This window comes from Gekko japonicus, unplaced genomic scaffold (assembly GCF_001447785.1).
Source record: "Gekko japonicus isolate JY-2015 unplaced genomic scaffold, Gekko_japonicus_V1.1 scaffold3509, whole genome shotgun sequence".
Lineage (NCBI taxonomy): Eukaryota > Metazoa > Chordata > Lepidosauria > Squamata > Gekkonidae > Gekko > Gekko japonicus.
The window spans coordinates 118,164-131,871 of record NW_015164301.1 but is presented as its reverse complement, the minus strand read 5'-3'; the positions used below and the strand labels follow the sequence as shown (position 1 = coordinate 131,871).

Sequence of the window (13,708 nt, the reverse complement as noted above, 5' to 3'; positions counted from 1 at the left end):
ACTTGAGCCACCGCAGCTCCTAATAAAGCCATTACAATATGCCTTATCTGATAATACTGATATAACAGTAGTCTCAACCCTTCCTTAACCTCAGTCACTTGTTCAAAAGATAAAACTTGATCATTATACAGTAATTCACCTAGAGAACACAAATCAAATCTTCTCTAACTATTAATATCCCCCAATATATCAGTTCCAGGGACTGTCTCTTCATTAAAAATGACTGACGTTGATGGAAAGCGACTTGGAGATAGCTGCAATTTTAATTTATACCAAACTGCCAAGGAAGATCATATAAATGAGACCTTAAGCATTGTTCCTTTTCTACCCTCTCTTCTGGAACCAAACCACATCATCCCAAAAGATGGTACAGTCTTTGCTTGATGTTTCAATCATATTACCTTGTCAAAACATTGTGGTGCTAAATGACCCAATTACTCCAAGCTCCACGTATTTGGGTTCAGCTGTTCCATTATTCAACTGCACACAGAACAGCACATAGGACATATTACAGCTTGCTTGAGGTTCTTGTGCATGCAGAATTGAAATTCCTATGACTTGAGATCTGTGACCATGCGAGCATAGGGGCAGGAGGTCACTTTAGGATATCTCCAGGCTTATGATCTGGCATTACTCCACTGACCTTTAAATCATCAATTTTTGAAGCATTTTGTTGCAAGAAGACTGTGTTGTTTTCCTGCTGCTTCTACACTGGAGAATGTTGCAGGTTAGCTGATAATACATTACCGTTCAGGAGTTTGTTATGTCTCAGAGAGACAGTTTAATGAGGCCAAACACCAGATATTCCATAAATACAGTATGTACCTTTTGCAAATCAAGCCTATTGGCTGGCATCCCTCTGTGGATGAGAGGGTTCAAAACAGCAAGTGACTAATGATGGTTCAAAGTAATTGCACTTTCTGCATAGAGAAATGATCAGTTTTTGAGGCTGTTACTGCCTCCTCAGCTACAAAGAAGTTAAGGGGGGGGGAAAGAGCTCTGAAGCTTCGGGTTGTACTTTTTGTTAATATCATAATTCAAAGATGTCTCTTTTGCATGGCTTAAATCGCACAGCACATTCCATGGCACGATTATCTCACAGGAATCAGGCAAAGACATGGGGCTTGAGGAACAAATGCATTAGCAGTTCATCCACCCGAAATGCCTCCTGTTCTTTGTGCTTTCCACCAAACGGAGATATTACATTTTGCCTAATTATATTTCACAGCAGAAGGATTCGTTTTCAAGGAATATTCTCAGAGTCACATTGCCCTCTCTCCTTTAAACTGAAACTTTAAACTCTACCCTACTTTGTGCTGTGAATGGTAAATAAATGGTCAAATGAAACAGAATTTTTTTAAAAATGTCTTCGTTTTCAGGGCCAGATCAAATAGAACAAGGCCATAATTTACATGTTCACTTCGTGCATATTAAAAAAGGAGTATCTAGGGAAAAGAGCATATAGGAGCAGAATGCCTAAACCTTCATCCTACTTCGGTGGGGAGGGCGGAGTATAAATTAAATAAATAAATAATCCTTATCATGACATTTCTTTGCAGGTGATTTCTCCAGCCATCCCCCTCACCACCTTTCCTGGCTCTGAAAATGAAGGCGGAAAAATGGAAAAGTTGGTTGCTGAAAGCCCTGATGGGACAGGTGGCCACCAAGTGAGTGGCCAGAGCCCCAAACAGCATGGGCATGAGTGGTGACAGTGGGAGCCAGTTTATCTTGTTTTCCATCTCTGTTGGGTGGGTGGGGCTGTGCATGTCTCCCCCCTCCCAGCCCATGGGAGCTGACTGGTAGTGCTTTGCCTAAGACCACCCCTGATCTATGGTGGGAGGAAGCTTTGTGTATGGAGGAACATTCAGTCCCCCAGGGAGGGACTCACTGGTAGAATATCTTTGCATGTGGGAGGTTCCAAGCTCAGTCCCTTCCATCATCAGTTTGAAAAGGATCAAGGGGTCAGTGTTGTGAAGGACCTCTGCCTGAGACCCTGGAGAGGCACTGCCGCTCAGAATAGACAATCCTGACCTTGATAAACCAACAGTCTGACTCAGCAGGAGACATCTTCATGTGTTCAGTGTGTATGTTCACTTACAGTCTGGAGGTGATACAGCCTGAAAATAGGTTTGTCTCTTGAGAACTAGAGCTATTATTACAACATGGTCATTCATATCCAGGGCTGGCTCTATCACTAGGCCAGCTAGTCTCTGGCCTAGGGCGGAGCTTCGAACAGGGCACCCTGTTCATATCTAGCTCAGTGAGTATCAAAAAAGAAGTGGCACAAGAGGTCTGTAATCAAGCTCTCCCGTTTTTTTAAGTTCTCTGCCCCATATTACAAGCAGGGGTGTTTGTATCTGTCTTTTTCCTCTGTCAAAGCTAACTGCGGCATCAGAGGGATGATTTAAATCATTGAGGCATGGGAAGAAAGGGTTAAATCCTCCCCTCCAATATTCAAAATAGGTCAGTAGAGCTATCACTTAGCTGAGAAAAATCCACATGAGATTCTAGTCTCCAGAAGAGACCTCTTGTTTCACAGTCTGTTGTGATCCTAAGAGGACAGAGGAGACAATGGGAAGACACAAGGAGGATCTACAAAGTAAGGGGAAAGTTAACATCCACTTACCTGGAATTCATTGGCAGAAACCAGCAACCTGGCTAAAGACAGCCTCTGTGCCCTGTGCTCAGTTGTTGTTTTTTTACTGAGTGGCATATGGCCAATCCATTGCCAGCTACATCAGCTGTTGTCAAGGTTGCTTTGGGATGAGGCACAGTGGCGGGGAGAACAGGTGAATCAAAGCAGGGGGAAAGAACTATGGAGAGCAAAATAAAAGTAAACTGTAAGGAAAGGGGGTTTGAGCCTCTTGTATATTCTCAGCAGTCAGGAGACACAACACTGAGCAAAGGTGAGACTCAGAAGGAAGTTAATACAGGAATTTCTGTGGCTTTCTAGCTCCTTTCTCCTTGTATAGGACTGTAGGTAAACCTGAAGTAAAAACACTAAATGCCTGTGGCAGCCACTGATTCTTCATGTTTCCACAACTACATGTCTGTGTGATGGGTTTTATTGATCATGAGTTAAAATTGTGGTTTTAGAAATCAGATACTTAACTGTCACTAGTACCAGTGTAGATTGCATTTTATTAATTTATTATTACTAATTCCATTTTTATCCTGCCTTTCCTCCAAAGAGCACAGAGTGATGTAAACCCCCCCATTTTTTATCCTAGGGTTGCCAATTCTGAGTTGGGAAATTCCCGGTGATTTTGAGGTGGAGACGAGGAGAGTAACTTCAGCAGTGTACAATGCCATACAGCCCACCTTCCAAAGCATCCATTTTCTCCAGAGGAACTGATCTCTGTCATCTGGAGGACAGTTGTACTTCCAAGAGATCTCCAGCCCTCACCCTGAGTGTGCGGTCAGACGGTGTGCTGAGAGTGGGTTAAACTGCTCCGGTTCTGATTGGATTATATTTGATCTGGATAATCGCGATCACACTTACCTCCGTTATCCCGCCTCACTGCGTAGTCACGTCGCTCCCCGGCGTCTACACAACTGATGTGCGGGAGCATGTGTTGGTGGGGTTTTTTATTTTTTCTGTTTGCACATGTGCATAGGTGCTCATCCATAGAATGGGGGGTGGGGCGCAGAACCACCAGGGCGAATCAATCCAACCCCTCAAACAAAAGACTTCCCTTTAAATGTTTCACCTGAAAATGGCCTCCGTGAGATCCTGAACTCATCTAAACTCTAAAACAAGTGACTGTTTAAATGTCGGAGCTCCGCCTATGCGTGCACTGCCAACACTAAAAAAAAAGGCAGGCGAAAAGCAGAAGCCTCGGGCAGCTTTCGAGTGGGGAGGGGGTTTAAACCGGAAGTGGCTTGACACCGGAGGAGCAATCACACAGGGGGAAAATGTGGCTTTAAACGGGAGAGTTGAGAAAACACCACTTTGGGACCTGGTAACAAAATACTCCGGGTTAAAGCGGTTTTGAGCCGGAAACCAACGGCTGGGGACGGGAGGCAAATGTTGACTGTGTGATTGTGCAGATAAAATCCGTTGCTGAATTGTCACGACACCAGATCAAACGGCGCGACTGAACGCACCCTCAGAGAGGCAACCCTGTTTTACCCTCATAACACCTCTGAAAGAGTGACCAGCCCAGGCTCTCCCAGTAAGTTTCATAGCCAGCAGGGACTCAGGCCTGAGTTTCCTGGGTCCTAGTCAAATGCTTTTCAACATTTTTGCTTGTGTTCTACATTCAGCACCACATCCAACCCAATCCATTTCTTCAAATAACAAATTACTCCCTTGCCTTTGTTAAATGTCTTCAGAATTCCCCCTGTATTGAGGGTGAGGCGTCGTGTGCTGATTAGCTGGCGTAAAGCAATGCTTACTGTGAAGGTGTGATATATTATTCCTTTTCATTGTGTAACGGCCCCGTACATGATTGCTGAAATTCTACAGGCAACAATGCTCATCTCTGATCAGGAGGCATCAGGTGGTCAGGCATGCTGTTTTGAAAGAAAAGCTGAATTCTGTTCTTGCCTGCACCCCATTAGGCAGCAGCAGACGAGAAGCACGTTTTCTTGCTCCGGGGCAAGCTTTGCTTCTCCCGCATCTACTGTCACAAGACCTGGCTCTGACTTCAGTGTCGCTCTGTTCCTCCTCCGTGGATCCAACAGGCTTCTGATTTTTAAAAATTAAAATTTCTTTCAGGAAACTGGCAGTGAATTTAACTGTTATTTGATCAACCTTTTAAAAAGTCAACCTGATTCGAAGCTTTTTGTTTACAGGCTGGGCAAGGGTGGGGGGCTTCCTGATTGCCAGGTGAGGCAGCCAACGGGCAATTGGCACAGCTAGAGGGGAAAGACCCTGACCTGGATAGCCCAGGCTAGCTCACTCTCACAAGATCTCGGAAGCTAAACAGGGTTGACCCTGGCTAGTATTTGGATGGGAGACCTCCAAGGAATATTAGGGTTATGATGTGGCGCCAGGCAAGGGCAAACCACCTCTCAGCATCTCTTGCCTTAAAAACCCCATGGGGTTGCCATACGTCAGCTGTAACTTAATAGCACTGTCTACCCCCAGAGGGCAGGAAATGTTATTGCGATGGTCACAAGGGCTAACCAGTTAGACTCTACAGAGCTGCCTTCTCCTTTAAACAGGAAGACCCAGTGGCCCTTAAGCTCAGTTCACTCTGAAACTCTGTGATCTCTCTAAAAAGGTGTGACTGCAGATCCAAAGTGAGTCCCCAAAAAGTGCATCTGTATGCAACCATGGTCTTTAAAACAGCAGTCTTTGATATGGTCTTCTCACTCGGGGGTTCAGCCTACCAGTTTTTCCAAGCCACAGCTCTTCAGGAGTAATCCTAAGCAGGTCTACTCAAAGGTAAGCCCCAATTTGTTCAATGAGGCTTACATCTCGGAAAACCTTTTTAGGATTGCAGCCTTAATCCATGGAAGTCCTGTCTCTCTTCGTGCATCATTTTAGCTTGTAATCTTTAATTGCTAGACAGTGATTTGTAATTTGATAGACAGTGTTCGTTTCCATTCATGAACACACATGAATCTGCCTTATACTGAGTCAGACCCTTGGTCTGTTAAGGTCAGTATTGTCTACTCAGACTGGCAATGTCTCTCCAGGGTCTCAGCTGCAGGTCCTTCACACCACCTCGTAGCTGAACCTTTTAACTGGAGACATTGGGAATCAAACCAGGGATTTTCTGCATGTTAAGCAGATGTTCTACCACTGAGCCACAGCCCATTCTTAAAAGCACCCCTTTTCTTGGAGCCTTTGCTCCACTTCCTTTTATTAGTCACAAGTTTGGTGTAGTGGTTAAGTGTGCGGACTCTAATCTGGGAGAACCAGGTTTGATTCCCCACTCCTCCACATGCAGTCAGCTGGGTGACCTTGGGTCAGCCACAGTTCTCTCAGAGCTGTTCCCTCAAGAACAGTTCTCGAAAGAGCTCTCTCAGCCCCACCTACCTCACAGGGTGTCTGTTGTGGGGAGGGGAAAGGAAAGGAGATTGTAAGGAGCTCTGAGACTCCGAGTGAAGGGTGGGGTATAAATCCTCCTCCTCCTCCTCTTCCTCTTCCTCTTCCTCTTCTTCTTCTTCTTCTTCTTCTGTGGATCAGGATCCAGAGCTGGTATAAGGGGAGGACAGGGAAGACTGAATGGACCAGGAACAAGACAAGCTGAGCGGCCCTTGCAGTGCCACAAGCCAGCACTGAAGGGTCCACTCACCTCAGAGCCGGACAGCAGTGCTGGCTTATGCATTGCCTCTGTTGGCGGTGTGGGAGAAGGTGGGTTGACACCCGTCACTGTTGCTGCTGAAAGGGCAAAGAGAAGGAACACTTGCCGCAATGGAGGGGCTTCTGGGCTCAGCTCTGCTTTTTCAGAGATGTGAGTAGCCCTTCATGGCAGGAGCCCACCAGGGACATTCCTGGCAAGTTAAATGGCCAGTCTGGCCAGTGCAGTGGCTATGTCGTATTTTGCCTCTCACCATGAGCTGGTCTTGGGGCTAAGACAAGCTGCTCGCTCTCACAGTGCCATCCAAAACACAGTTAACGCACTTCTAAGCGCAGTTGACTTAACTGGATTAAGAAGGGTACAACTCTGTTCAGGACTGCACGGTCAGCCTGATACCTGGAACACTGAGGAAACTGGAACTGTTGAAAGGGTAAGAATGCACATGAAATGCACCATTTAAATGCCAAGCCTTTTTCTCTGTGAAGCACTCAATTGGGAACTTTTCACCAAAGGCTGAGTATTATATTCAAGGAAATGTAATGTAGCTGCAAGTGTGACCCTTAAACAACATTCATTTCACTCTTTGCCGCCACTCAAGACCCTCCCTGCACATATTCTGATTCGGCGCTTTGCCGAGAGCTTCATTTTAGCCTTTGCTCAGCCTGGGAACAGACAGAACAGTAATTATGGTGAACATTCCTCAGTGTCTGTGCAGCGTGTCTTTCCATCACCACTGAGTAATGGAAGACAGTGCGAACAGACCTGGTAATCACTCACCGATAGAGCTTTCTCTCTATTTAGGAATTAAGCATTGACTGTAGCATGTTTTGTATTAAGAAAGGGATAGAAAAAGTGGAAAGCTACGTGTTGTTGTTGTTAACATTCTAATGTTCAGTTAAGTCTGGTTGTAGATCAGTGGCATCTAAGTGACAGGAGTTGACAGCTCTAAGTGTCTGAAGAGCTGGCTCTAACCGGTTCTGGCTGGTTCCTGGCAGAACTTATTAGCCATGACTAAGCACTGGACCTGATTGGCCAATGCAAGTATAAGTACAGTGATGTACAGTGTAACCTTTCTTCTTGTGAATATCTGGTGTCTGCGTGAGCATTTTGTCGGTCTGTGTAAAATATTGGTGAAGGCTTGTGTGAATAAACTGTAAACAGCTTTTACACTAAGCCTTGAAGACTCAAGTCTTCTTTGATACTCTCACACCCATGCACACCCTGCAGTGGGCTAGCACCGCGTAACATCGACAGTTGATTCTGTCTTATAGGATAAGGCAAGCAACAAAAGAGGTGCCAAAAGGCTCAAAGTTTGCCTGAAACTGAGATTTCATATTTAAGAACTTTCTCTTGCTGTGTCAGACCAAAAAATGTCTTCTTTTACTCTTAAGGATGAGTCAAAGACAATTCCCCGAAAGTATGAATCAAGGAAGAGTTAGCAGAATCAGTCTGGTATAGTGTAAATGTGGTTTAAAATAGGGGATTGTGGCAGAAATATAATCAGGACTAAATTATATCTGACACTGGGGTCCATAAATGGACCTCCTGGTGGGAAATTTACCCACAAAACAACCTTGAATGGGAGTTAATCCAGATCAGGGCCATGAAGCTATAGAAGGGGAGTGTTAATGCTCCTCCCTTTAGTAGCCAATCGTTTTTTTCTCTGCTGGAACTACAGTAACCCAGAGTGCCTTTTGAGGAAATGCGAGCCCCAACCCCACGCAGAGCCTGCGCTGGTGGGGGGGGGGCTGCTTTGCCTCCGTGAGAGGCATGAAGAGTAAGGAACCAACAGGGGGCAGAGCCAGCCTGTCTAGGCTTGGCTCCTGCCCCCTGCCTTACAGTCAGTCAGTAGAGCTCGGCCCACCCTCCCACCCTATTTTAGTGAAGGTCTGACCGGTTGCCTTTTCATGGAGCCAGGTAGGAATTTTTCGCCTCCATCGATTTGGCCAATTTATGGAGGTGTTTTTGCCTACCTTGCACTGATGATGGTGGTGTTGGTTTATTGGCTTCGGGGGGGGGGGTTGTTAAATAGTATAGTCACTTTAGTGTTTGGCGGGGTAGCGCGATCAGGATGGAAATGGTGAGCACCGGGGCATTGTTATAAAGGAAATAAAGGGTCCTCCAGGAACGGCTTTCAGGCCTTTGTGGCTCAAGGCTGGGAAGGGGTGATCTTCCTTGGAACAATCTGACTCGGCCTACTTTAGCGGGCCTTTGCGGCTTCTGGGGTGGTGGGTCAGGGGTTCTCTTGAACATGCCACACTGCTGGTCGAAAGCTACCTTCGGTGGCTTGAGATCAGAGCAGGTGCATCGCCCAGAAGGAAATGAAGGTGGTCAGGAGTTTGACACCTGTCATATTCCTCAGTACATTTCTGGTAACCCCGCGCTAGTATTTGTTGTTATTAAACAATTAATAAAGTGACCCTTGTTAAATCCATATTGGTGTCTGTCTCTTTATTCCGACTGGGGGGGCAATGGTAGACAGGAAAGAATTAACACTACTTTCCTCATATTTCTTCACTTTGCCCTGTGTTGCTTTTTGTGACTTACACTGCCTGTTCAAGATTGACCACAGATGTTCAGTGTAATATGTAGATGGGTCCTCAGAGAACAGCGGAGTTTTCTATATCTCATCCTGTCTGAAGTATATAATCAGCAACTCTAGGATTGGAGTACAAATAGAAGATCTGAGAAAGAGAAAGCTCCTGGTTCCTGTTACACCCTAATCAAATAATTTCCCATTCCCCTTTGCTACACCCAGGGTCTCAAGCACAGTTTCTCTGGAACTGACAGAAACACAACACTTCTTTCCTTCCCCAGACCACCCCCCAGTCCTATTCTTTATGTATTCGTGTCTCATGCTGGAAGAGCACTACACTTGCTGGTGGCCCCGGCCCGAGAGAAGTCCAACTGTCCTGGATCAGGGCCAGGGCTTTCTCAGCCCTGGCCTCTGCCTGGTGGAATACTCCGCTGGAAGACCTCTGTGCCCTGCGGGAGCTGTTACCTTTCCCCAGAGCATGAAAGGCAGAGATGTTCTGCCGGGTTTTCAGTTGAGGACAACAACGGGACTCCTATATAATTCCCCATACCAAGATCGGGTAAGATACCCGCCTCCTGGAACGAAGCAACTTTCTCAGCCCTGGCCTCTGCCTGGTGGAATACTCCGCTGGAAGACCTCTGTGCCCTGCGGGAGCTGTTACCTTTCCCCAGAGCATGAAAGGCAGAGATGTTCTGCCGGGTTTTCAGTTGAGGACAACAACGGGACTCCTATATAATTCCCCATCCCTCATAACCCCTCCCCCCCAGGAAGACTGGGGAGTTAGGATTTGTCCGCCATCTTATATATTGTATAGATACTGTTTTTACCTACTAGTATTTATTGGATTGTTTTAATTTAGTTTTATGTTGAAAATGTATATTATTCTGTTGTTAGCCACCTGGAGCCCTGTTTTAGGGAAGGGCAGCCTAGAACATCCAATTTAATAAATAAATAAATAAATGATTCCTTTTATTTCTGGTAGTATATAAACAAACCACATCATGGTAATGGTTTCACAGCCCAATCTTCAGGTCCTGCTAGGGTGCACACCTTTCACCCATCCTTACTAGTGCTGCCTACTGTTTCCATAGCCAGGACTAGCTGCCTCCTTTAATTTTAATGTTCTCGTCCATCCCTCCACATTTCCATAGGGAAACCTACATATGCCAGCTGTCTTCCAAGGCCACAGAGATAGGCATCCTGAACAGAAGACCACCGTACCATTCCCTATTGCCATGCAACTTTAGTTCCCTTCTGTGGTCATGGGTTGCACCTCTGCCTTCCTTAGCCACGTGACTCTCTTTTGCCCATCCTTTGTCCACTTGACTCGCTTTGCTTCCCTGACTTCCTGCTTCTGATACCCATATTGTGCAATGTCTCCTCTTTACCATAAAGGGTTGCCAACAACCGGGAGGAAAAAAAAGGTCATCGTTTTGATCAAGCCTTAATGGGATGCTATTTACCTCCATGCCACAAAAACCTTCACTTACTCATTTGCGCACATCAGGCCTCTGCTAAAGGGGCAGGACATCCCCCTCCCCCCCAGTCAGGCTATTGTCTGGCTATCTCCATACAATGCAAACATTGCCGAGGAAGAGTTTTGCTGCTGTCCTTAAAAGCATTGCTTGCTCCTCATTCAGAGCTGCTGAAAGCCACCGGGGAGCCCCAAGCAGATTCTCTCTGCCTCCCCACTCACATTCAAAGGATTACCCACGAAAAAGCTTGACTAGAACAGGTTTGCTGCTGCTGTTCCTCCCCCACCCCCCACCCCCAACAGCACCCTGCTCAGCTCCCAAGACCCCAGGACCAGTGTTCCCTCTAAGCTGAGTTAGTGTGAGCTAGCTCGCAGTCTTTTAGCCTCCAGCTCACACATTTTTGTCTCGGCTCAGGAAGGAGGGCTCCAGAGCAAATTAATTTATGCAGTAACCAAATCACCTGCTCACAACTTTCATGCCAGTAGCTCACAAAGTAGAATTTTTGCTCACAAGACTCCACAGCTTAGAGGGAGCCTTGCCCAGGACAACCTGGATCCCTGGAATGTTGCCCCCTAGTGTCCCCCGACAGCATGGTCATCAATAGCCCTTATTAATGATCTATGTACTGAGGTTTTATATATAAATAATAATTAAGTGCTATCAAGTCGCAGTAGACTGAAGGCAATCCCGCAGGGTTTTCAAGGCAAGCGATGAGCAGAGGTGCTTTTGCCATTGCCTCCCTCTGCATAGCAACCCGATTTCCTTGGTGCTCTGTCGTCCAGGGCTGATCCTGCTTAGTTTCCGAGGTCTGACAAGCTCAGCTAGTTTGGGCTACTCAGACTGCTAAGTTATATATTAGAGGTACTAAATGTGGGCTGTGGTTTGCATAACATATTTTATCGGGCACTGTGAAGCTGAACAAGGGAAGGGGGCTCAAAAAGTTCTCCGTTTTTAATGTGACTCGTTTTTTCAAAGAGGCCCATTGATACAGCAGACTTACATCTTACATAGGACCAACAAGAATATTCTTGCCTCTGCTCTCCACCCTCCAAGCAGCACTTGTACATTCTACTGAATCTGAGTAGTGCAACTGCTTTTAAGGCTAAAGAGACCTTCCTTGCCTCCCTTTCTTGCCCTTCATGCAGTTTTAAGATGCAAAAAAAATGGGAGCGCCAACATGGTGCAGGGGTTAGAATGCTGAACTGGGGTTTGGGAGACCTGGGTTCAAATCCCCAACTCATGCCTTGGAAGCTTGCTGGGTGACCTTGGGCAGATCACACACTCTCAGCCTAACCCGCCTCACAGAGTCGTGAAGATAAGGTAGCAAGGAGGAGGACTTAAGCTGCTTTGGGTCCCCCTTGGGGAGAAAGGCAGGCTACAAACAAAGTAAAGAAACAGGATCGCAGCTGGCATGAAGCGGCCCCGAGCTTGTCACACATTGCCAGACGCCGAGCCACTCGATGCCTTTTTCTCCTACGAGTTTCCTGTCTAAAAATAATTGCACTAATAGAAAAATCACTTCCATTCACCTTTCATTAGTGGCTGTCCATGTTTTCCATGCTGACTCATATCCATAGCAGAAGAGTTATCTGTCCAGGATCTTTCCTCCTCAAAAGCATGCCTGATGCATGCTTGGAGGGAAAGCAAACCTATGTGTGCTTGGCCCAGTATCGGTTGCACAATGGGAACTTTTCTTGGGCAAGCAAAGCACCTGTCCTCCTCACCCATATCCAGGGCATCCTATTGCTCTTATCTTTGGGGGGCCCTTCAAGCTCTTTCAATGCTTCCCATCTCCCTGCCTATGGAGGAGAGTGCTAATGACATGTTCTGCTAGATCCCTCCAGGGGCTGATCGTCGCTTGCCTGAAGTGCATGGTGAATCTCAACCCGAAAGGGCTGCCAGGAAACCCAGCCGAGAGAAGTTTCAGATATATTTTATTACAGCAAATAAAATAAGAGAGAGAAAAATCCAAACAAAGACAGTCACCATCAGAGCACTTTTGTTGTTGTCGTTGTTTTGGGCTGTGTAAACCAATGCAATTCATAAAGTCAGGGGAGCAGCATCAACCAAGCCCGCTGGCTCTTAGCAGTGGACAAGCTTCAAGAGACAAGTGCAAAATACAAACTGGACCCGGCCGGATACAATTCGAAACAGAAGAGCGAGCAGTAGTTGAGAGAAGGCAACTCCAAAACCATTCAGAGTGGCCCGATCTGCAGGGGTGTGTTTGCGTGAAAAGCTGCCAACCCTCCCCCTCTCCCCCAAAGCACCACATCCTGATTTAGGAAAGGCAGGTTTTGTCTGTTCCCCTTCTCCTTCCAAATCTTGACGGGGTAGAGGTTTCAGTCAACGTTTTTGTTAGGATCCCTTTGGTTGCCCCATGCCTCTGTCCTCATTCCCCACTTTTCTTTTCCCGCTCAACAAGACAGCAAAAGTTGGGAATGTTTCGTTTGCGTGCATTTACATTGCTATTTACAGGAGACACATACATACAAAGAATAAGGCGGCTTCCCGGCTTAATAACTCCCACTCTTTCGACCCCATCCCTCTCCCCACGCCAGACAAGGCGAGCTCTCCCTCCGCCTCCGTGCGATAAGCAGAGGACACAGGAGTTAAGCTCTCGGACAGGGTCCCCTTCGAGCATCTCTTGCGGGGCAGGAGGGCTCGCCGCCCCCCCACCTCCTCCCCAGACGCCCTACCATGGTCGGGAGGCAGAGTTCGCAGAAAGGCAACTTGTGGCCGGCCACTTCCTTCAAGTCCTCTCGGCGGCGGCGGCGGCGGCGAGGGGGCGGCTCAGTAGGATACCACCACCACCGCCTCCACCTCCTTGGACGGCCGCCGCTCCTTGACCAAGAAGTTGATCATGCCCTCGGACTTGATGAGCAGGTTGCAGCCCAGGAAGAAGATGCCGAAGACGACGGTGAGGGAGAGGACGCACATGACGGCGATCTGCACCACCCGCATGATGTAGAGGCTCCGCTCGTCCGGGGCGGCCACCACGAAGCCGTCGTCGGTCACCACCGAGCGCGGCGTGAAGGAGCGCAGCACCCGCTCCAGGGAGAGGCTGCTGTTGGCCAGGAAGAGCCCCGCCGCCTCCGTCTGGTTCCCCAGCGAGGCGTTCATGGCCCCGGCGGGCGGCGGGCGGAGGGAGCCGAAGGCAGGCTGGGACGGAGTGCCTCGGGCGCGGCCAGCCTCATGCAGCGCCGCCGGACGACGACGACGCCCCCCCGCGGGAAGCCCTCCGCTCGGGCTGGCCCCCGCTCCGAGCTCCAACTTGGCCGCGCTCCGGGAGGCGAGGGCAGGGGGAGAGGCGGCGGCGGCGGCGGCAAGGACGGCTCCGCCGGAGGCGCGGGAAAAGAGCCCCGAGGGCGCCGGGCGGCAGACGGGGGAGGCAGGTGCCGCGAGCGTCTTCGGCCGGCAATGAGCGGCGGCGGGGCTCCCGGCGG

At 48.0% G+C, this 13,708-nt stretch overlaps 1 protein-coding gene across 1 annotated transcript; it reads right to left on the bottom strand.

Annotated features, from left to right (window-relative positions):
• Positions 1 to 12,722: 12,722 nt before the first annotated feature.
• On the bottom strand, positions 12,723 to 13,419 carry RPRM (reprimo, TP53 dependent G2 arrest mediator candidate). The gene has a single exon (XM_015408802.1). The coding sequence runs from the start codon at positions 13,383 to 13,385 to the stop codon at positions 13,056 to 13,058; it is 330 nt and encodes a 109-aa protein (XP_015264288.1). The 5' UTR covers positions 13,386 to 13,419; the 3' UTR covers positions 12,723 to 13,055.
• Between the last annotated feature and the right edge of the window lie 289 nt (positions 13,420 to 13,708).